The following is a 24,526-nucleotide window of genomic DNA, read 5'->3' as shown; positions in this document are numbered from 1 at the left end:
AAATCAACTGTGGGAGCAATTATTAGGAAATGGAAGACATACAAGACCACTGATAATCTCCCTCAATCTGGGGCTCCACGCAAGATCTCACCCCATGGGGTCAAAATGATCACAAGAACGGTGAGCAAAAATCCCAGAACCACACAGGGGGGACCTAGTGAATGATCTGCAGAGAGCTGGAACCAAAGTAACAAAGCCTACCATCAGTAACACACTACACTGCCAGGGACTCAAATCCTGCAGTGCCAGACGTGTCCCCCTGCTTAAGCCAGTACATGTCCAGGACCGTCTGAAGTTTGCTAGAGTGCATTTGGATGATCCAGAAGAGGATTGGGAGAATGTCATATGGTCAGATGAAACCAAAATATAACTTTTTGGCAAAAACTCAACTCGTCGTGTTTGGAGGACAAAGAATGCTGAGTTGCATCCAAAGAACACCATACCTACTGTGAAGCATGGGGGTGGAAACATCATGCTTTGGGCTGTTTTTCTGCAAAGGGACCAGGACGACTGATCCGTGTAAAGGAAAGAATGAATGGGGCCATGTATCGTGAGATTTTGAGTGAAAACCTCCTTCCATCAGCAAGGGCATTGAAGATGAAACGTGGCTGGATCTTTCAGCATGACAATGATCCCAAACACACCGCCCGGGCAACGAAGGAGTGGCTTCGTAAGAAGCATTTCAAGGTCCTGGAGTGGTCTAGCCAGTCTCCAGATCTCAACCCCATAGAAAATCTTTGGAGGGAGTTGAAAGTCCGTGTTGCCCAGCGACAGCCCCAAAACATCACTGCTCTAGAGGAGATCTGCATGGAGGAATGGGCCAAAATACCAGCAACAGTGTGTGAAAACCTTGTGAAGACTTACAGAAAACGTTTGACCTGTGTCATTGCCAACCAAGGGTATATAACAAAGTATTGAGAAACTTTTGTTATTGACCAAATACTTATTTTCCACCATAATTTGCAAATAAATTCATAAAAAATCCTACAATGTGATTTTCTGGATTTTCTTTTCTCATTTTGTCTCATAGTTGACGTGTACCTATGATGAAAATTACAGGCCTCTCGTCTTTTTAAGTGGGAGAACTTGCACAATTGGTGGCTGACTAAATCATTTTTTCCCCCACTGTATTTGGGGTAAGTTTCTTTAAAACGTGAAATCACAAAAAAGGTGTCTGGACCCTTCAATAACATGCAATTTACATTTTGTTTAAAAAAAGAAAAGTTATTCTTTAAGGATTAAAAGGACTAACTGGTTTTACACCCAAAGAAACATTCTACCTATGAAGTTTGGAGAGTGTAATGGTTTTATAGATTAAATGTGACCCTGTCTTTGGAGCAAGCTGAGCATAACTATACTGAACAAAAATATAAATGCAACATGTAAAGTGTTGGTCCCATGTTTCATGACCTGAAATAAAAGATCCCATAAATTGTCCATATGCACAAAAAGCTTATTTATTTCAAAATGTTTGCAGAAATGTGTTTACATCCCCGTTAGTGAGCATTAATGCTTTGCCAAGATAATATATCCACCTGACAGGTGTGGCTGGCATATGAAGAAGCTGATTAAACAGCATGATCAATACACAGGTGCTGGGGACAATAAAAGGCCACTAAAATGTGCAGTTCTCTCACACAAGATGCCACAGATGTCTCAGGTTTTGAGGTAGTGTGCAATTGGCATGCGGACTGCAGGAATGTCCACCAGAGCTGTTGCCAGAGAATTCAATGTTAATTTCTCTACCATATGCCGCCTCCAACGTCATTTTAGAGAATTTGGCAGTAGGTCCCACCGGTCTAACAACTACAGAACACATGTAACCACGCCAGCCCAAGAACTCCACATTCGGCTTCTTCACCTGCGGGATCGTCTGAGACTAGCCACCCGGACAGCTGATGAAACTGAGGAGTATTTCTGTCTGTAATAAAGCCCTATTGTGGGGAAAAACATATTCTGATTGGCTGAGCCTGGCTCCCCAGTGGGTGAGCCTGGCTCCCAGGTGGGTGGGCCTATGCCCTCCCAGGCCCAACCATGGCTGCGCCCCTGCCCAGTCATGTCAAATCCATAGATTAGGGGCTAATGAATTTATTTAAATTGACTGATTTCCTTATATGAACTGTAACTCAGTACAATTGTTGAAATTGTTGCATGTTGCATTTATATTTTTGTTCAGTATAATGATGATGTCATGGAGCCTTATAATTGTGGAAGTGAAGTGTATATGTTCGGGACCCCAAATGAACGTTTCACTGCATGTCTTGTTCAAGGTCTTACTGCACAGAATGTCCTCAAAATAAAAAGTTCACTTCAGCGGAGCCATACATACCCATGTCAAGGGCTTTGTCCCCCCATTCACCGGACAGCGTTTTTGGTTTGCTGGGTAATGTTGGCTCAAAGTCAGACTTTGGCCGCGTGGAAGGCACCTCTCCATTGTGCCTGTAGAAGAGGGGGGAAACAACATCAGTAGTACCATTAGTAACAGTTGTAAACAGTAGTGGTAGTAATGCAATCCTGATGGCTCAGAGTTATGCAGGGCTCTACAGTGAGACCATTTTATTTGCATATTGCCTGAATATTTTGCTGTGCGACCTGGAATTTTAATTTAGGAGCATTAGTGCGCCTAGAAAAATGAAGGATTCTAGCTTTATTACCTGTAGACTTAGAAAACAGCATATTTTCAGCGTGAATACAATCATTCAGAAGGCATAAAATGTCCAACGGCATGACAAACAAAGAAACTAAATACACTGGTTTGTTAGTGTTTACATTAGTGTATTAACATTATTATACAAACATCATTATGCAACAGAGGCATGAGTCAGAACTAGGCAATGTTGTCCATCCTCAACGTGAAGTGTATGTGACCCTAGACGGCTCAGACAGTGGCCGAATGGATGTTTGAACAGAGGGAGGGATGGAAGAAAAGAAGGACGGGCAGAAGGACGGAGAGACTTACTTGGCCCCTGTGGAGGGTGTGAGAGGCTTGTCTGGTAGTTTTGGAGGGAAGCTGCCTGGTCTTCCCTTGCCTGGCGGGGGTACAGGCTTCTTGGGGGGGACCAGAGGGGCAGTAGGTTTTGACAATTTGTGATCTGTCTTGTCACCTTCAGTGAGAGCGAGAGAATCTGAGTCAGAATGATCTAGGAATGATTTAGGCACCTTCATTCTTCATTCACAGCAGCAAGGACATGTTAGCATCTGTCCCCAAGGCTATTCCACTATAACATTAAAGTAGCCAACACCTAATCTCATTATGGAAATGCTTCATTCCTCAGAGAAATAAACTATCGATCCTGTGACAAATTAGTCATATGCATTGAGGTTGATTAGATACGCCAACCAGGAATAAGTGTACTTCTTCGATTTGAAAGGGGAAAAAGCAGCAACATGTTTCTTTTAGCCCTAGAGAGACAGGAAGGGTCCCGGTGGCCCTGAGGTCATCCTTCACCACAGCGAAGGAAAGCTTTTCAGCCACTCTGAGGACCGCTAGTGACATCACTTCTGTAAAGTGACAGGACACGGCAAGTTCACACAAGGAGGATGTACCGTACGGTGAATGTGTGTAAGTGCAGCACTTCACGTTGATGCCAAGGCACCTTTCGCATGATAAGGTAAAATGAGAAATGTGCAAGAAGCCCAGGGGTGTTGGCATGACAGAGAAGTGAAGCTAAAGCTAAAACACTGCTAAAAATGGCCTGTCACAATGCATTGCCAATTGGCTGGAAGAAACAACATGCAATAGCCGTCCGCTCACTGTCACATTGGTGCTACATTCCCCCTACTTCTGCCCCTCTTCATTATTCTCAGCATCCAGAAACTCCTACAACTATCAGAATAAAATGCTGGTGCTACAATATACAGTGAGGGAAAAAAGTATTTGATCCCCTGCTGATTTTGTACATTTGCCCACTGACAAAGACATGATCAGTCTATAATTTTAATGTTATAAATTGATTTGCATTTTAATGAGGGAAATAAGTATTTGACCCCTCTGCAAAACATGACTTAGTACTTGGTGGCAAAACCCTTGTTGGCAATCACAGAGGTCAGACGTTTCTTGTAGTTGGTCACCAGGTTTGCACACATCTCAGGAGGGATTTTGTCCCACTCCTCTTTGCAGATCTTCTCCAAGTCATTAAGGTTTCGAGGCTGACGTTTGGCAACTCGAACCTTCAGCTCCCTCCACAGATTTTCTATGGGATTAAGGTCTGGAGACTGGCTAGGCCACTCCAGGACCTTAATATGCCTCTTCTTGAGCCACTCCTTTGTTGCCTTGGCCTTGTGTTTTGGGTCATTGTCATGCTGGAATACCCATCCACGACCCATTTTCAATGCCCTGTCTGAGGGAAGGAGGTTCTCACCCAAGATTTGACGGTACATGGCCCCGTCCATCGTCCCTTTGATGCAGTGAAGTTGTCCTGTCCCCTTAGCAGAAAAACACCCCCCAAAGCATAATGTTTCCACCTCCATGTTTGACGGTGGGGATGGTGTTCTTGGAGTCATAGGCAGCATTCCTCCTCCTCCAAACACGGCGAGTTGAGTTGATGCCAAAGAGCTCCATTTTGGTCTCATCTGACCACAACACTTTCACCCAGTTCTCCTCTGAATCATTCAGATGTTCATTGGCAAACTTCAGACGGGCATGTATATGTGCTTTCTTGAGCAGGGGGACCTTGCGGGCGCTGCAGGATTTCAGTCCTTCACGGTGTAGTGTGTTACCAATTGTTTTCTTGGTGACTATGGTCCCAGCTGCCTTGAGATCATTGACAAGATCCTCCCGTGTAGTTCTGGGCTGATTCCTAACCGTTCTCATGATCATTGCAACTCTTGCATGGAGCCCCAGGCTGAGGGAGATTGACAGTTATTTTGTGTTTCTTCCATTTGCGAATAATCGCACCAACTGTTGTCACCTTCTCACCAAGCTGCTTGGCGATGGTTTTGTAGCCCAATCCAGCCTTGTGTAGGTCTAAAATCTTGTCCCTGACATCCTTGGAGAGATCTTTGGTCTTGGCCATGGTGGAGAGTTTGGAATCTGATTGATTGATTGCTTCTGTGGACAGGTGTCTTTTATGCAGGTAACAAACTGAGATTAGGAGCACTCCCTTTAAGACTGTGCTCCTAATCTCAGTTTGTTACCTGTATAAAAGACACCTGGGAGCCAGAAATCTTTCTGATTGAGAGGGGATCAAATACTTATTTCCCTCATTAAAATGCTAATCAATTTATAACATTTTTTACATGCGTTTTCCTGGATTTTGTTGTTGTTATTCTGTCTCTCACTGTTCAAATAAACCTTCCATTAAAATTATAGACTGATCATTTCTTTGTCAGTGGGCAAATGTACAAAATCAGCAGGGGATCAAATACTTTTTTCCCCTCACTGTATATTAAACAAACTTATTAAAAACAAAATATTTAGGCTACATTTACATTTTAGTCAATTACCAGACACTCTTAACAGATCTAAATACAGATGCCAAAACTGAAAATTATCTATCTAAAACCTAGCCCAAAGTACAGGACATTTACATGAAGAGTTCATTGTAAATTATATATTAGGCCTATGGTCTTCTGGGCTCACAAAAGTAGTCAGAAGAGAGGCCTATGAGATGTATTCACCAGATAGATCCACCTCCCTGGCTGTTCCCCTCCACCAGTGACTCATTAGTGTCAACTTCATCACCGCGTTAACAGCACACTCACAACACACAAACGCTTTGTCCTACATTCAGTCTGACAACTGATAGTGACAACCTCCAGCTTTGTTAAGCAATTGAGTGTTCCACTCCGCATTCTCTCTCTCAATCATAGATTAGGACACATGGAGTTGACTTATTTGAATAATACCCTGGAAGAAGAATGTTAATTGTAAACATGAACATCCCAGAGAAGGTTAATTGAGGTCAGGTAACTGATTGCCTGTTCAGAGAACATAATGCTAAAAAGCAGCAACATTTTAAAAGTAAAAGAACATTGCTGTAGAGCAGAGGGGTATCCTATGAAGCAAGCTAGAGCTACTCAGTGTTTCCTAAAGTTGACCAGCTTCAGTTAGCTTCACAATCCAGCTCAGGCTTCATCCGTGCTAGGATGAAGGATATTGCTTATCCGCCTGCCGCTAACTCTAGCAGGCTTGTAACTACGTGTGCATGTTGCAAATGACTAGTCGAACACCCAACTCTTCATTGACACAATGCTGAAATGTCAATACGTGGGCAAGTCAGTGCCACATGTTCATTTGTGCCGAAATCAAAATGAAAGAAAGGTTATATCTTGCAAATTCGGCAGGCTATGGTGTGAAATAGGCTTTTAGAAGTGCCCTCTATTTTATTACTTATCGTTAATGCCAGACGGCAGCCCTAGCCGCGTCCTCAGAGCATGCGCAGACCAGCTGGTTGGTGTGTTTACGGACATATTAAATCTCTCCCTTTCCCAGTCTCCTGTTCCCACATGCTTCAAGATGGCCACCATTGTTCCTGTACCCAAGAAACAGAGGTAACTGAACTAAATGACTATCGCCTCACCTCTGTCATCATGAAGTGCTTTGAGAGACTAGTCAAGGATCCTATCACCTCTACCTTACCTGTCACCCTAGACCCACTTCAATTTGCTTACCGCCCCAATAGATCCACAGACGATGCAATCGCCATCACACTGTCCTATCCCATCTGGACAAGAGGAATACCTATGTAAGAATGCTGTTCATTGACTATAGCTCAGCATTCAACACCATAGTACCCTCCAAGCTCATCATTAAGCTTGAGGCCCTGGGTCTGAACCCAGCCCTGTGCAACTGGGTCCTGGACTTCCTGACTGGCCGCCCCCAGGTGGTGAAGGTAGGAAACAACATCTCCACTTCCCTGATCCTCAACACTGGGGCCCCACAAGGGTGCGTGCTCAGCCCCCTCCTGTACTCCCTGTTCACCCATGACTGCATGGCCAAGCACGCCTCCAACTCAATCATCAAGTTTGCAGACGACACAACAGTAGTAGGCTTGATTACCAACAATGACGAGACTGCCTACAGGGAGGAGGTGAGGGCTCTTTGAGTGTGGTGCCAGGAAAATAACCTCTCACTCAACGTCAACAAAACAAGGGAGATGATCGTGGACTTCAGGAAACAGCAGAGGGTGCACCCCCCTATCCACATCGACAGGACCGCAGTGGAGAAGGTGGAAAGCTTCAAGTTCCTTGGCGTACACATCACTGACAAACTGAAATGGTCCACCCACGTAGACAGTGTGGTGAAGAAGGAGCAACAGAGCCTCTTCAACATCAGGAGGCTGAAGAAGTTTAGCTTGGCACCTAAAACCCTCACAAACCTTTACAGATGCACAATTGAGAGCATCCTGTCGGGCTGTATCACCGCCTGGTACGGCAACTGCACCGCCTGCAACCGCAGGGCTCTCCAGAGTGTGGTGCGATCTGCTGAACGCATTACCGGGGGCAAACTACCCGCCCTCCAAGACACCTACAGCACCCAATGTCACAGGAAGGCCAAAAAGATCATCAAGGACATCAACCACCCGAGCCACTGCTTGTTCACCCCGCTATCATCCAGAAGGCGAGGTCAGTACAGGTGCATCAAAGCTGGGACCGAGAGAATGAAAAACAGCTTCTATCTCAAGGCCATCAGACTGTTAAATAGCCATCACTAACACAGAGGCTGCTGCTGCCTATTGAAATCACTGGCCACTTTAAGAAATGGAACACTAGTCACGTTAATAATGTTTACATATCTTGCACTACTCATCTCATATGTATATACTGTATTCTATTCTATAATATTCTACTGTATCTTAGTCCATGCCGCTCTGTCATTGCTTGTCCATTTATGTATATATTCTTAAATTCCATTCCTTACTAGTTTTGTGTGTATTAGGTATACGTTGTGAAATTGTTAGATATTACTTGTTAGATATTACTGCACTGTCGGAGCTAGAAGCACAAGCATTTCGCTACACCTGCAATAACATCTGCTAAACACGTGCATATGACAAATAACATTTTATTTGATTCGGTGTGCTTATCAATGTTGATGTGTTGAAGGTACTAAACTTTCTGTTCAAGCAGCTGGCACACAGTTCGGACACTCATCGGTATCACAAAAGACATGCAACCAGAGGTCTCTTCACAGTCCCCAGGTACAGAACAGAGGCTGGGAAACACACAGTATTAAACAGAGCCATGACTAAATGGAACTCTGCCACCCCAGGTAATTCAAGCTAGCAATAAAACCAGATTCAAAAACCAGATAAAAGAACACTTTACAGCACGACAGGGACCGTGAAGAGTCAGAAATTTTTATACATTTTGTATTCTATTTTGCATTGTATTTTGTACAGTATGTGATATGGTCCCATGTGGCTCAGCTGGTAGAGCAACGCCAGGGATGAGGGTTTGATTCATACGGGGGACCAGTACGAAAATATATGCACTCTGGATAAGAGCGTTTGCTAAAAGTAAAAATTTAAAAAATGTGATACGTGGTTGGGATACGACTGTGATATGTGGTTGTATTGCCTGGCTATCTTAAGATGAATGTACTAGCTGTGGGTCGTTTTGGACGGGAGCGTCTGCTGGATGGCTAAATTGTAATGTAAATGTAGTGCTATGTATGTATATTTTGTAATTTATTTGTTGTGTTGTTTCCTGTTTGGACCCCAGGAAGAGTAGCCGCTGCCTCGGCAGCAGCTAATTGGGAATCCTAATAAATACAAAAAAATGCACATGCACCTTTTCCACTCTTATCGATATTTGTTTTTAATTAAGTCATACAAAAGTGTTACATCGTGTGAAGTTTAAAATGCATTCTGTCATTACTAAATATGTAATGTAATATATTATAACATTAACATTCCTCAAATGAAGGGGATGATGACGCAATCTTTCCAAGAGGGAGGGAATCCAATTTCATTGGTCCTCAACTCGTGGCTCAGTCAGTTCATTCAGGTTAAGTGGAGTTAGCCGTGAGTTAACCCACCCCGGAGCAGGTTAGTTCTGAAGGATTAGTTACCACAGAAATTGACCTGGCTAAAAGGTGAGCCACTTTCATATGACTGGTTACCCCGAGTTGAACGCAGAGTTGACCAAAGTTTCCTCTGTAACTCCTAAAACCTGCTTCGTAGGATACTTCCGTGCCTGTGCCATCCAAGTATATACAGTATTACCGGTAGTGCACACAAGGGACGCAATTTTTTTCAAACGTAAAAAAGCCCCAAAAACATAATTTACCAGAATGCTAACAAAATGCTAACAAGTACTAAGGAATGCCGATAGCGGATGCTAGGTAAATGCTAATGAGCGCATGCAAACATTTACTACTAAGACAGACAAAGCAGCTCATAAAGTTATGCAAGTATCTCAAAACCCAGTTTGCAGCACAAACAAAACAAAAATTAGACAGCAGGGATCTTAATCCAGGAGGGGATGTCTCTGCTGCTGTTACCAAGAAGCTTCATCTAGCAAGCTAACGTTAGCCAAAGTTTACATTAGGAAGTTAGCAAAACCCAGCTGGAGAGAATTGATTTGGCACATCTTAGACACGCTACATGTATGTGGACACCTACTCGTCGAACATCTCATTCCAAAATCATGGGCATTAATATAAAGTTGGTCCCCCTTTGCTGCTATAACAGCCTCCACTCTTCTGGGAAGGCTTTCCACTAGATGTTGGAACATTGATGCAGGGACTTGCTTCCATTCAGCCACAAGAGCATTAGTGAGGTCGGGCACTGATGTTAGGTGATTAGGCCTGGCTCACAGTCAGCGTTCCAATTCATCCCAAAGGTGTTCGATGGGGTTGAGGTCAGGGCTCTGTACAGGCCATTCAAGTTCTTCCACACTGATCGACAAACCATTTCTGTATGGACCTCGCTTTGTCCACGGGGGCATTGTCATGCTGAAACAGGAAAGGGCCTTCCCCAAACTGTTGCCACAAAGTTGGAACCACAAAATTGTCTAGAATGTCATTGTATGCAGTAGCGTTAAGATTTCCCTTCACTGGAACTAAGGGACCTAGCCTGAACCACTAAAAACAGCCCCAAACCATTATTCCACCTCCACCAAACTTTACAGTTGGCACTATGCATTGGGTCAGGTAGCATTCTCTTGGCATCCGCCAAACCAGATTTGTCTGTCGGTCTGCCAGATGGTGAAACGGGATTCATCACTCCAGAGAACGCGTTTTCACTGCTCCAGAGTCCAATGGCGGCAAGCTTTACACCACTCCAGCCGAAGCTTGGCATTGAACATGGTGATCTTAGGGTTGTGTGAGGCTGCTCAGCCATGGAAACCCATTTCATGAAGCTCCCGACCAACAGTTCTTGTGCTGACGTTGCTTCCAGAGGCAGTTTGGAACTTGGTAGTGAGTTTTGCAACCGAGGACAGACGATTTTTACGTGCTTCAGCAGTCGGTGGTCCCATTCTGTGAGCTTGTGTGGCCTACCACTTTGCAGCTGAGCCGTTGTGGCTCCTAGACTTTTACACTTCACAATAACAGCACTTGCAGCTCTAGCAGGGCAGAAATTTGACAAACTGACTTGTTGGAAAAGTGGCATCCTATTACGGTTCCACGTTGAAAGTCACTGAGCTCTTCAGTAAGGCCATTCTACTGCCAATGTTTTGTCTATGGAGATTGCATGGCTGTGTGCTCGATTTTACACACCTGTCAGCAACAGGTGTGGCTGAAATAGCTAAATCCAGTAATTTGAAGGGGTGTCCACATACTTTTGTATATATAGTGTAGTTAATGTAATAGTTATAAGATATATAGCTGGCAAACATTAGTAGTGAATTTCATACAAGTGTAACTTGATCACCTCACTTAAGTTGCGCTGCAGTAAACTAACCCAATAAACTCCTGTTTTGCTCGTTGTGAAAGAAGGAGTCAGGCGCAGGAGGTAAAATACCGAAGTCCAGAGTTTAATCCGTTTGCATAAATCAAACGCCTAATTTGGTGAAAAAACGGGCCCCATGCATTGACTCAATGACTGAAGGAATGAGGGGAAGAGGATAACTAAATCGTACAGTCACATTATTCAGTGGTTGATAATCAATGCATGGGCGTAAACCGCCATCTTTCTTCTTCACAAAGAAGAAACTCGAGGAGGCAGGTGAAGTGGAGGGACGTATATACCCCTGGCGCAGGGACTCTGTGACGTATATTTCCATAGCCTCCATTTCAGCCTGCGCCAGGGGATACACATGACTCCTGGGAGGTACAGCATCTACCCGAAGGTTTATCGCGCAATCCCCCTCCCGATGAGGTGGAAAACGCGAGCGCCAGATCATGGTATTCGGAGGGAATGCGCACGGTGGGGGTACCGTCTGGACTTTCCACGTGGTCGCACCAATGGAAACACCTAGACACCTACCCGGACACTCACACGACCACCCCGTCAGAACCCTCTGCGGCTATGAGAAATTGGGGTTGTGAAGGGCTAACCATGGGATACCCAAGACTACAGGGTAAGCAGGAGACTCAATAATCATAAAGGTGATCTGCTCAACATGTGTCTCCTGCGTAATCATGGTGACTTGTACAGTAACTTCCTTAACCAACCCAGACCCTAATGGTCGACTATCTAGTGCTCTGATGGGGAGTGGAATGGTTAGGGGAACCAATGAAATGCCTTGACAGTGTGCAAATGCCCTGTCCATAAAATTCCCAGCTGCGCCTGAATCGACTAGCGCCTTACACTGGGAACCTACCAAGTGATCTGGAAAGGAGATAGATAAAGTACAGTGTGCCGCAAAGGGCTCTGAACACGTTTGGGTGTTCGTTATCTGGGGTGATGCGTGAGTACCCTGCCTACCGCCTCCAGACCCAAACGAACGTTGACTGCGACGTGAGGTGGATTGTCCCTTCGTGCCACCAGAGTGGCACTGTCGCTGTCCTCCTGTGCTCTCTCGACCGGCGGCTCCCCCCAGCTCCATCTGCTCGGGGTCAGAGTCGTCCGGAGGGGGAATGGGAAGACCCCTACCAGGACGTCCTCTGGCTGCTAGCAGATTGTCCAGCCGGATGGCCATGTCCACCAGTTGGGAGATCGATAGCATGGCATCCCAGCAGGCTAGCTCCCGTCGGACGTCCTCCCTTAGGTGGCACTGGAAATGGTCTATCAGGGCCCGCTCGTTCCACCCGGACCCAGCGGAACTCCAGCGTGTAGTCCTGAGCGGTCCTCGTCCCCTGCCTTAGATGAACCAGTCGTTTGCCTGCCTCTCGACCCTCAGGCGGTTGATCAAAAACGGCCCGAAAGAGGCGAGCAAACTCCCCGTAGTTCTCCAACGTGGTACCTCCCTTGTTCCATACCGCGTTGGCCCACTCCAGGGCTCTCCCACAAAGGCAGGAAACGAGGACGGATACCTTCTCCCGCTCCCGGGGCTCTGGCCTGATGCTGGAGAAATACAACTCCAGTTGGAGTAGGAATCCCTTACATCGCGCTGCAGTCCGGTCAAACGCCGGTGGCCGGGATATCTGGATCCCTCCAGGGGCTGGGGTGTAGGTGGCTGGATCCGGTTGACCAGCTGGTCTCGATAGATCGGATCCTCTCTTCTCCAGGCGTTCTACCACCTGAAGAACCCGATCCATCGCTTCCCCCAAGCTGGCCAACATCGAGGAATGCTCCTGGACCCTTGCCACAACTCCTGGCATGCGGTCTTCTCCTGCTGACTCCATATCAGATCAGGTGAGTGATTCTGTGACGAGGTGTGAAAGAAGGAGTCAGGCGCAGGACGTAAAATACCGAAGTCCAGAGTTTTATCCGTTTGCATAAATCAAACGCCCCAAGCGTCAAACGAAACTGTACAAGGGAAAACATCCACCTTGGCAAATAACACAGTGAAATGTAGCTCAACCGAGCTACACGCTCTCACAACAAAACAATCACTCACAAAGGCAAGGGGAACAGAGGGAACACTTATACACATACTAATTAGGGAAATGAGCACCAGGTGTGTGTGACAAGACAAGTGGAGTGATGAGAATGGGATCGGCAGTAGCTAGTACTCCGGTGACGACGAACGCCGAAGCCTCCCCGAACCAGGAGGGGGGGGGGGGGGGGGGGGGGGGGGAGACGTGAACACTCGTTGTGCTACTTTGTAAACAAACACGTGACTGACTCAAACAGCTGTTTTGGGAAACTAGTACTGGTAAGATTCAAAATGAAAAATCTAACAGGCGTAATTATGAATGCCATCTGCTTTATCTATTACCTAGTGGACAAGTTGACTGCAGGTATTTATTTATTGAAAACGTACAAATATTCAGATTTATTAAAAACGGTATGGACGCCCAACCCTAGTTCGGACCACTGCTGGTTTTCTGTTATACCTGATAATTAATTGCACAAACCTGGTGTCCCAGGTCTGAATCACCCCCTGATTAGAGGGGAAGTAAATGTAATAAACAAAGCAGTGGAACTGGCTTCGAGGTCCAGATGTGAATTTGAGGGCTGTAGATTATCAGTATCTCAGTATGTGAGATTTTATCTGTTTTATGCACATATAAATAGGACTATGGTCTTCTTACATAATCAGCTTGTAGAACGGCGGTGCAACATATTATTAAGCCTGGCAGGAGGCTGAGAGACAACAGCAAACAAAAGCAGATGGTTCCAGCACAAACTAATTGATAGCACCTCAATCCCCCTGAGCTATGAAATGTCCCTATTGATGGGTACTTAAACACTGAATGACTCATAACATCAAGTACTCAAAAACAAATTACATATGATGTGGTTCCTGCCACTTCAGAGATACAGAGGGGTAGTTTGCTTGTCCACTAAAATGATGGTAATATTAAATCACGATTGATTCACAATTATTTGATTGATTCACAAATTAATTACATAAAAGTGTTGCAGAGAGTATACAAAAGGGCCTGAAAAACATGTGCGCGCACACACACACACAAAAAAACATAGGTCAGAAGAGTGGCCTATGAGACATCTTAACCAGATATATTTGGCGGTTCTTCTCAACCAGTGACTCATTAGTGTCAACTTCTTCACCGTGTTAACAGCACACACACAACACAACGCTTTGTCCTACATTCAGTCTGATAACTGATAGTAAACAGCCCCTCCAGCCTTCTTACGCAAATGATTCTTCCCCTTCGCATTCTCTCTCGCTCTCAATAATAGATTAGGCCGTGTGGAGGTGACTTATTTGATTAGTACCCTGGAAGAAGAGTGTTAATTGTAAACATGAACGTCCCAGAAAAAGTAAATTGAGGTCAGGAAGCTGATTGGGTATTCAGAAAACATGATACTGAAAAGCAGCACAGCTTTCAAGTAAAATAACATTGCTGTAGAGCAGGGGTATTCAAATCTTACCCGATGAGGTCCGGACCACTGCTGGTTTTCTGTTCTACCTGATAATTAATAGGACACACCTAGTATCCCAGGTCTGAATCAGTACCTGATTAGAGGGGAAGAAGAAAAGCAGTGGAACTGACTTTGGAGGTCCAGATTTGTCTATTTTAGGGCTGTCGAGCAACAGTGTCTCAAAGGACAGACAATGGACAGCATCTGACAAGCATACCCATAACATGATGCAACCACCGCCATGCTTGAAAATATGAAAATTGGTACTCAGTGATGTGTTGGATTTGCCCCAAATATAGCGCTTTGTATTCAAGACATAAAGTAAATTTCTTTGCCACATTTTTTGCAGTTTTACTTTAGAGCCATATTGTACAGTCTTCCTTCTTTTCACTTTGTCATTTAGGTTAATATTGTGGAGTAACTACAATGTTGATCCATCCTCAGTTTTCTCCTATCATAGCCATTAAACGTTGTAACTATTTTAAAGTCACCATTGGCCTCATAGTGAAATCCCTGAGCGGTTTCGTTCCTCTCCGGCAACCAAGTTAGGAAGGATGCCTGTATCTTTGTAGTGACTGGGTGTATTGATACACCATCCAAAGTGTAATTAATAACTTCACCATGCTCAAAGGGATATTCAATTTAGGGCTATTCCCGACTGAAAATAAATCTTTGTCGACCGAGAGTCGTCTGTTCTCTCGACCAATCGAAGTTTAAAACGTGTATTTTTCCATATATAGACACATCCTATGTGTTTTAATCAAATCAACTACATGTGCTGAGCTTGTCTGATGCTTTAAGCGCAGTGTGATTAAATAATTAAGACACAAATAACTAGAGGGAGTCTGACCGCAATTGATTTGATTGTGCCGGCCCGGGCTCAGACTGTGTGACTAGCACCCGTTGTCTCTCTCTCCTCCCTGCTGCAGCGACCACCACAGAACATCAACAGTGTTTATCGCGCTGTCCGTGTTGCTGAAGCTGCAAGATAATTACATCCATTTCTGACGGAAAAGTTCTGGTACCAAAATCACTCATTTGTTTAGGAAAAACATTTCCTACTCCCTCTACCCTTGCTCTCTTTACATGACACATGTATGCATTGCATGCAAGTGACCAATAGGGCCTGACCTATGGCATATCATAATCTCATCAATAAATTGGTTATAACAAACTCCGAAATACGGGAAAGCAAAATGGATGCAGATGACGTGCTCAGGATGTAAAGGGGAAATCAGATGTGTGGAATAAATTTGACTAGTTGTGGAAAATACTGGAGATCAAGAAAAATAAGGTAAGGAGCAAGCACTGCGTGCATATTATGTGTGCCAAACAGGTGCTATTAGATTACAATATCATTTTTCTGACCGTTTTTTCTGACTACAGTAAATAAATGATAAGCGTACAAGAGTCTCTTGTAACTTATTTTTAGGAAAGCCTTTATTACAGCAAAGACTAAAAACAGTTGCATGCACTCGTGAATGCAATTGCCGACATGGAACAGTTTATTAATTATTTACGCTAATTATTCAAGGGTTGCTTTGTTATTTTATAACTAAAATGGTTGACTGTATTTAAAATCATGAATGACTCATATGCTGTGTGATGACATGAATGAATGAATGAATGATTGACACAGTAGCCTATATACTGTAAGAATTGAAATAGAGTGGGGAAAAAAAGTATTTAGTCAGCCACCAATTGTACAAGTTCTCCCACTTAAAAAGATGAGAGGCCTGTAATTTTCATCATAGGTACACGTCAACTATGACAGACAAATTGAGAGAAAAAATTCCAGAAAATCACATTGTAGGATTTTTAATGAATTTATTTGCAAATTATGGTGGAAAATAAGTATTTGGTCATCTACAAACAAACAAGATTTCTGGCTCTCACAGACCTGTAACTTCTTCTTTAAGAGGCTCCTCTGTCCTCCACTCATTACTTGTATTAATGGCACCTGTTTGAACTTGTTATCAGTATAAAAGACACCTGTCCACAACCTCAAACAGTCACACTCCAAACTCCACTATGGCCAAGACCAAAGAGCTGTCAAAGGACACCAGAAACAAAATTGTAGACCTGCACCAGGCTGGGAAGACTGAATCTGCAATAGGTAAGCATCTTGGTTTGAAGAAATCAACTGTGGGAGCAATTATTAGGAAATGGAAGACATACAAGACCACTGATAATCTCCCTCGATCTGGGGCTCCACGCAAGATCTCACCCCGTGGGGTCAAAATGATCACAAGAACGGTGAGCAAAAATCCCAGAACCAAACGGGGGGACCTAGTGAATGACCTGCAGAGAGCTGGGACCAAAGTAACAAAGCCTACCATCAGTAACACACTAGACCGCCAGGGACTCAAATCCTGCAGTGCCAGACGTGTCCCCCTGCTTAAGCCAGTACATGTCCAGGCCCGTCTGAAGTTTGCTAGAGTGCATTTGGATGATCCAGAAGAGGATTGGGAGAATGTCATATGGTCAGATGAAACCAAAATAGAAATTTTTGGCAAAAACTCAACTCGTCGTGTTTGGAGGACAAAGAATGCTGAGTTGCATCCAAAGTACTGTGAAGCATGGGGGTGGAAACATCATGCTTTGGGGCTGTTTTTCTGCAAAGGGACCAGGACGACTGATCCGTGTAAAGGAAAGAATGAATGGGGCCATGTATCGTGAGATTTTGAGTGAAAACCTCCTTCCATCAACAAGGGCATTGAAGATGAAACGTGGCTGGGTCTTTCAGCATGACAATGATCCCAAACACACCGCCCGGGCAACGAAGGAGTGGCTTCGTAAGAAGGATTTCAAGGTCCTGGAGTGGCCTAGCCAGTCTCCAGATCTCAACCCCATAGAAAATCTTTGGAGGGAGTTGAAAGTCCGTGTTGCCCAGCGACAGCCCCAAAACATCGCTGCTCTAGAGGAGATCTGCATGGAGGAATGGGCCAAAATACCAGCAACAGTGTGTGAAAACCTTGTGAAGACTTACAGAAAACGTTTGACCTGTGTCATTGCCAACAAAGGGTATATAACAAAGTATTGAGAAACTTTTGTCATTGACCAAATACTTATTTTCCACCATAATTTGCAAATAAATTCATTAAAAATCCTACAATGTGATTTTCTGGATTTTCTTTTCCTCATTTTGTCTGTCATAGTTGACGTGTACCTATGATGAAAATTACAGGCCTCTCTCATCTTTTTACGTGGGAGAACTTGCACAATTGGTGGCTGACTAAATACTTTTTTTCCCCACTGTATAGGCCTACTGTAAGTAAGTTACGGTATTAAGACTAAACAGGATGCGCTCTTAGGCCTACAGCTCGATGGTGGTTATACAAGACTGTTATACTAAGCCTACTAATGATGATGACATCACTTATTATAATGACCATAATAATAATAGTAATAATTAAAAATAAAAATAAGAAGGTGATCAAGAAGAAAATAGGGTTATTATTGTTATAATAATTTCTGACAATTTGGAATTTTGTAAACAACACTAAATAAATAAGTAACACCAAAAGAGGCTGTTCTAACAAAAATAAGTATAAAGCCTTTATTACAGCATCGCAAAGTTAAAAAACAGCCGAATTTGTAGGCTATAAAACAAACACTCAAACAGGCCCACAAGCAGGATCTGTCTTATTTCTGTAGATATACAGTGACTTCACCCCCCTTAGCATTTTTCCTATTTTGTTGCCTTACAACCTGGAATTCAAATGGATTTTTGGGAGGTTTGTATCATTTGATTTACAAAACATGCTTACCACTTTGAAGACGCTAAATATTTTTTATTGTGAAAGAAACAGGAAATAAGACATAAAAACAGAAAATTTGACCGTGCATAACTATTCACCCCTTAAAGTCAATACTGTGTAGAGCCACCTTTTGCAGCAATTACAGCTGCAAGTCTCTTGGGGTATGTCTCTATAAGCTTGGCACATCTAGCCACTGGGATCTTTGCCCATTCTTCAAGGCAAAACTGCTCCAGCTACTTCAAGTTAGATGGTGTACAGCAATCTTTAAGTCAAACCACATATTCTCAATTGGATTGTGGTCTGTGCTTTGACTAGGCCATTCCAAGACATTTAAATGTTTTCCCTTAAACCACTCAAGTGTTGCTTTAGCAGTATGCTTAGGGTCATTGTCCTACTGGAAGGTGAACCTCCGTCCCAGTCTCAAATCTCTGGAAGACTGAAACAGGTTTCCCTCAATAATTTCCCTGTATTTAGCGCCATCCATCATTCCTTCAATTCTGACCAGTTTCCCAGTCCCTGCCGATGAAAAACATCCCCACAGCATGATGCTGCCACCACTATGCTTCACTGTGGGGATGGTGTTCTCGGGTGATGAGAGGTGTTGGGTTTGCACCAGACATAGCATTTTCCTTGATGGCCAAAAATCTCAATTCTAGTCTCATCTGACCAGAGTACCTTCTTCCATATGTTTGGGGAGTCTCCCACATGCCTTTTGGCGAACACCAAACGTGTTTGCTTACTTTTTTCTTCAAGAAATTGCTTTTTACTGGCCACTCTTCCGTAAAGCCCAGCTCTGTGGAGTGTACGGCTTAAAGTGGTCCTATGGACAGATACTCCAATCTCCGCTGTGGAGCTTTGCAGCTCCTTCAGGGTTATCTTTGGTCTCTGTTGCCTCTCTGATTAATGCCCTCCTTGCCTGGTCAGTGAGTTTTGGTGAATACTTTTGCAAGACACTGTATATGGATGATTTATCAAGCCAGGCACATTTAACAGTTGGGCTATTTATTATAGACCTAATTAAGTTGGGGTTTCCGCTCTCCTCACTTTTCTTAGACAATTAAGGCAAAGGCTGTTTTGTCGTCTCCTAACTCCACTTCTGCCTCCGCCACATTGTTCTCAACACCAATATGCTGGTTAACTTTGCTATTATGCACATAGCAACATTGTCTAGGAAAAGGCACCAATTCAACAGCACACTGATGTTTTAGAACCGCGGACAGCAACCGCTATCCAACGCGGGAGAAAGTGCATTTGTTATAAAATAATCTTATTTTTATTAGTGTTGCACCATTGTTCTTACGTAATATAACCATATACAATTTCAGTAGCACGTGTCTTAGAGTGATGGACTGTGCCATCCCCACGGCCTCCACAATGGATTTAGTCCACTCAAACAGGCGCGATTCAGACCAGTGTCTTTTACACTATGAATGTTTTTTTGTTTTTTTTGCTACTGCTCGACTAAAGAAATCTTGGTCGGCCAACAGCCTATAGACCAAACAATCGACCAGTCGACTAAATGGGGTCAGCCCAGATTCAATGTCTGTTTTTTTACCCATCTACCAATAGGTGCCCTTCTTTGAGAGGCATTAGAAAACCTCCCTGGTCTTTGTGGTTTAATCGTTGTTTGAAATTCCCTGCTCGACTGAGGGACCTTACAGATAATTAATTGTATGTGTGGGGTACAGAGATGAGGTAGTCATCATGTTAAACACTATTATTGCACACAGAGTGAGTCCATGCAACTTATTATGTGACTTGTTAAGCAAATGTGTACTCCTGAACTTTAGGCTTGCCATAACAAAGGGGTTGAATACTTATTGACTCAAAACATCTCAGCTTTTGATTTTTTATTAATTTGTACAAATATAATTCCACTTTGACATTATGGGGTATTGTGTGTAGGCCAGTGACACAAAATCTCAATCAATTTTAAATTCAGGCTGTAACACAACAAAAAGTAAAGGGGTGTGAATCCTTCTGAAGGCACTGTACATAATGTCTCCTACACAATAGGTGGGAGAAATCATAGAATTTCTATAGGATAAATAAATAAAACCATCCATATTATATGTGAACTGGTGGCCAATCTGATACATTTTCCAATGATTGTACAAAACGTTACTTGTATAAACCTTTACTTGTTAATAAAGAGAAGGCTGAAGACACAAGTGTTGTGTTTATCCAGGAGGACACATTGCCCAACATGTGAAATCAAAAGATGACACTGTGCTCCTCTATTAATACCCTGGGGTGTGGTAGGGTATGGTAGGGTATGGTAGGGTAGACATGGCAGGACTGGTGCTAAACTCCCACTGATTAAGTCATCGCTGTAGCGAGGGGACCAGGCCAAATTACATTAGCATAATCACCATCTCCCTACAAGCTGTTCTACTGTCAAAAAGTGTATCCCTACCGTTATCTGTATGACAAGTGTCTGTCTAGGGTCTAGACCCTTGAAGACAGCTTTACTGAGCATTCGCAGTTAGTTATTCATATTATTCATTAAGTTATTAATGTGGGGTCCAAAGGCAAATGTCAATTTACTCCTTCCAGGTGCAAATTTGCCACTTGGTACAAACACTTAGTAAATCAAGACCTGCATGTCTATCTGAAAACAGAGCAAACTCTCCTTTGGTGTTACAGATGAGATTCCACACACACACACACACACAACCCCAATTAGGGCCAGGTTTTTTTAATATATATTTTATGTTACCTTTATTTAACTAGGCAAGTCAGTTAAGAACAAATTCTTATTTACAATGACAGCCTACACCGGCCAAACCCGGACGACACTAGGCCAAATTGTGCGCCGCCCTATGGGACTCCCAATCACGGCAGGTTGTGATACAGCCTGGAATCGAACCAGGGGGTCTGTAGTGACGCCTCAAGCACTGAGATGCATGCCTTAGACCGCTGCGCCACTCGGGAGCCCAGGTTACAGGTTCTACTGTAACACCAATAAAAAAAATCTATGCGATATCGGAGAGAATGATTGGTGTTGAGTCTAGTGGCCTCATCCGGAGAGCCACATGTCCCTCGGAGCGGTCGGAGCTGATTGTGAGGTGGGAAGTGTTGGCTGCAACCTTCTTCACACCAACTTATCTGCTGGGACACAAGTGCTGCTCCCAGGGGGGGAGAGGGGAGACGTTTCTCACCCCTTAATGGGAAAGGACAGGTAGGTGGAAGGGAGGGAAGAGGGCGACCCTTACCTCTATCCTCAGGATGGGGTTGCTGGGGCTTCTTGTCGGCGCTCGGGACCTCGGGTTTGCGAGCTGAAAAGCGAAGCATGTTCCCGTTGTTTAGTAACGTCCTCCTCTCTTTACCGTCGATCTATGAGTCTATGAGGGCAGTCACTCGAACACAAAGCAAACTGAACAGATATTCTGCAGGCAGGAGGAGGATGTGGAGACACTCAAGTGTTTCCTGTGCAGACTAAAGGGAGAGTACAGAAATCTTTGCAGTGCTCCCTGCAAGCGCCTGTAACTTCAGATGTGGGTGTGCTAGATATGAGCCGTTCAGTCAGTCTTTACACCCCTCTCGGAAACAACAACCTCAAAGAAGAGAAAACAGTCTTTGTTTTTTCCAATCACGACAGATATCTAGGTGAATGCCGGTGCTATATAGAACAGCCAAGTACCTTCGTCAATTCAGAAAAGTAATAAAAATCGAAATACAAATATGTGAGCACTTAGAATGAATGGGCCTAGTGATTAATCATCATCATCCCCAAAATCTTACACCTTGGGGGCATTAGGGAAGTCTCCATGCTTCTAGAGATCTAGATCCAGATCTATGGCAAAGTTAAAACCCATTATACCGGAGGTATTTTATCTCTTCTAACAGCTGCAGGGATGAGAGCCATTGGAGTCTGCTATGTGAGACTACATTGTGCTATCAGACAGGAGTCAAAGGATCCTAAATACCTATATGCATCACGTCTCTGTCGGCCTTCGCAGTTAGGCTCAGATCTGGACTGAGTTTACAACTTGGTACTAAACAAAGTTGGGAAAGTCTTAGATGTTGGTTTATTTTTCCTGAATCTTGAACCCCTCGGGGTCGTAGTGCAACACAGTCATCATGTCAGCTCAAGGCAGGAAGTGCATTCTTAATAACGCACCAATTTAGGCACCCTCCCGGGAGATTTACACCACTTAAGAGAAAATCGTTTCAGAGGAGAGGGGCATTTAAATCTATAAATTATCCTGAGCAAGCGAGGAAGCGATTGGTGCCCTCCTTCTCCACCTCTCCATCAGATTATTTCTGGCCATTCCCCTCAAAAACTGTTGCCTGCCAACCAAGCATACAGAATTCGAGATTATGACAATTATCTGGTGGATTTTTCAACTTGTCGGCTCGGGGATTCGAGCAAGTGACCTTTGGGTTACTGGCCCAACACTCTAACCGCTAGGCTACCTGCTGCCCGTGATATTAGGTGACATGATGTGCTAATGGTCACAGGCAGAGGTACACGTTTATGTTTGTCTGCCCATATTGTTTGATACTGTACTAGAGACGACTCCAGTGGGGATGTTTAGAAAACAGATTGCGTGAACAGTTGCTTGCAAAACCACAGGTTTTTTCTTCTTGGAAACTAACGCTGAGAGAGAGATAAGTCTTCCGCTGCCTGCCTCTCCGTTAACTGAAAGTGATCTACTATTACACATGCTTATCTACAGGAGATTGATGATGGTCACTTGTTCCTTATGAAACAGGCCTTACCTATGCTTTTTGATGGTGGCGGCGGCTTCTTGGGTCTCTGAAAAACACAAAGTAGGTCAATGTGACAAAGAGGACTTCTCATTAATCTACAGTAGCCCTCAGTTTAAACATCAGCAGATACACCATGATGGCCAACAAGTACAGAGAGAAATAGCACTTTCTTGCCCCACTGAATTAGGTTCAACATTCAGGGAATATGTTAATAAGTACAGTACGTAGTAAGGCAACTAGTCAAGCCTTTTTCTAAAGAAAAGCAAGCCAGAATACCTTGTTACGGGTCAACAAGGCTGATGAATAACAATCCAGAATTAATTTGAATTGGCCACAACTCAAAGGACGCAGAATTTCAATTGAATTTGAAGGAAGAAGAATTTAATTCAAATCAATTCAAACCAATTCAGCTAAGACATGAAACATGAGTCTCATTCATTTGACAAATCATTTATCAAAAGGATATGCCACTTATTAATGCAAAGAATACACATACCATTTCAAACATTAGTTTGATAACTTAAAGATGTCAAACCAACAGTATTTTCCTTTGTCATGAGATGTTAGATTCTTCCCTTCCATACTACAGTGTTTGATCTAATGCATTCTGGGAAATGTATTCTGTATCGCGGCCTGGTATGGTAACAGCTCCACCCTCAACCGGAAGGCTCTACAGAGAGCGGTGCGGACGGCCCAATACAGGCCCTCCAGGTCATTGACACCAGGCGGTGTCTGAGATACACACTTTTCACAATCACCACATACGGTGCTGCGACTGTCTATTATCTATCCTGTTGCCTAGTCAATTTACCCCTACTATATGTACATAGCTACTTCAGTTACCTCGTACCCCTGCACATTGACTCGGTACAGGTACACCCTGTATATAGCCATGTCATTTTTACTTGTTATTCGTTATTTACTGTGTATTTATTCCTTGTGTCAAATCACCCCCTTCCCCTTGTCCCTCCATTTGCGCATTCACACGCGCTTCCCCCATATGCACAAGTGTCCCAAAGCTGAGGGAGTGAAAAGGGTGAAGGTGCTAATTAATCCCTTCGATAACAACTTAGACCGAGTCAGCTACGCTGCCGGCTTCAGAGCGAAGCGGTATCCCATAACGCACCGCATCATTTTTGAGTTTGCGCAATTTCACACAAAATAATAGTCGTCCCTAATTATGAGTCACCTGTATTTGTATGTGTCTGATTTCAAGGCTTGATACATGTAACATATGAAATACCTCCCAAATTAAATGTTTAACTGTTACTGGGGTTTATATCTACAGGGGGGATTTTCTCATTTGAAGGTCATGCTTTTTTTATTATTTAAAAGTGGAACATGAATTGCATTACTCAAGTCATGAGCGTGCCCCGAAATGTATTGGTTTATTTGATCCCTTGCCACTCTTGAAGTCACCCTCTGAGTTTTGTCAGCAACATGTGACAATGGAGGGCCCTCTGAGCAAGTTGGTAGGGGCGAGGGGGTGGTTTGGGATTAACCGAAAGACAGTAGGCCTGGGGTTAATTGTTTGTTCAAGGGGACACAACGCTTTCATGTTTTTTCAGTGCGCAACTAAATTCAATTACTTTGGAGGCAATTCCGCAGAAGAATTTCACATTTAACAAAGAAGAAAGGCAGGGTCTGTTCAACCATTGTTTGTTGCTCCAAAGAATGACCGCCCTTTGCTGTAATATTTACAACAAAGTTTGAATGATTTTGGTCTTT

General features: G+C 43.8%; 1 protein-coding gene across 1 annotated transcript in view; it reads right to left on the bottom strand.

Annotated features, from left to right (window-relative positions):
• LOC311106983 (CD2-associated protein-like) overlaps positions 1-24,526 on the bottom strand; it is a 94,043-nt gene that overhangs the window by 12,716 nt on the left and 56,801 nt on the right. Inside the window, exons 11-14 of the mRNA XM_084149402.1 lie at positions 22,808-22,844; positions 21,298-21,360; positions 2,960-3,104; positions 2,330-2,439 (exon numbers count right to left, since the gene is read on the bottom strand). Coding sequence (XP_084005528.1) covers positions 2,330-2,439; positions 2,960-3,104; positions 21,298-21,360; positions 22,808-22,844 — 355 coding nt within the window. The remainder of the gene's footprint in view (positions 1-2,329; positions 2,440-2,959; positions 3,105-21,297; positions 21,361-22,807; positions 22,845-24,526) is intronic.

This window comes from Coregonus lavaretus (assembly GCF_964263955.1).
Source record: "Coregonus lavaretus genome assembly, chromosome: 31".
NCBI classification, from domain to species: domain Eukaryota; kingdom Metazoa; phylum Chordata; class Actinopteri; order Salmoniformes; family Salmonidae; genus Coregonus; species Coregonus lavaretus.
Note: the sequence above shows the minus strand (reverse complement) of the source record. Positions and strands in the feature narration are given on the sequence as shown.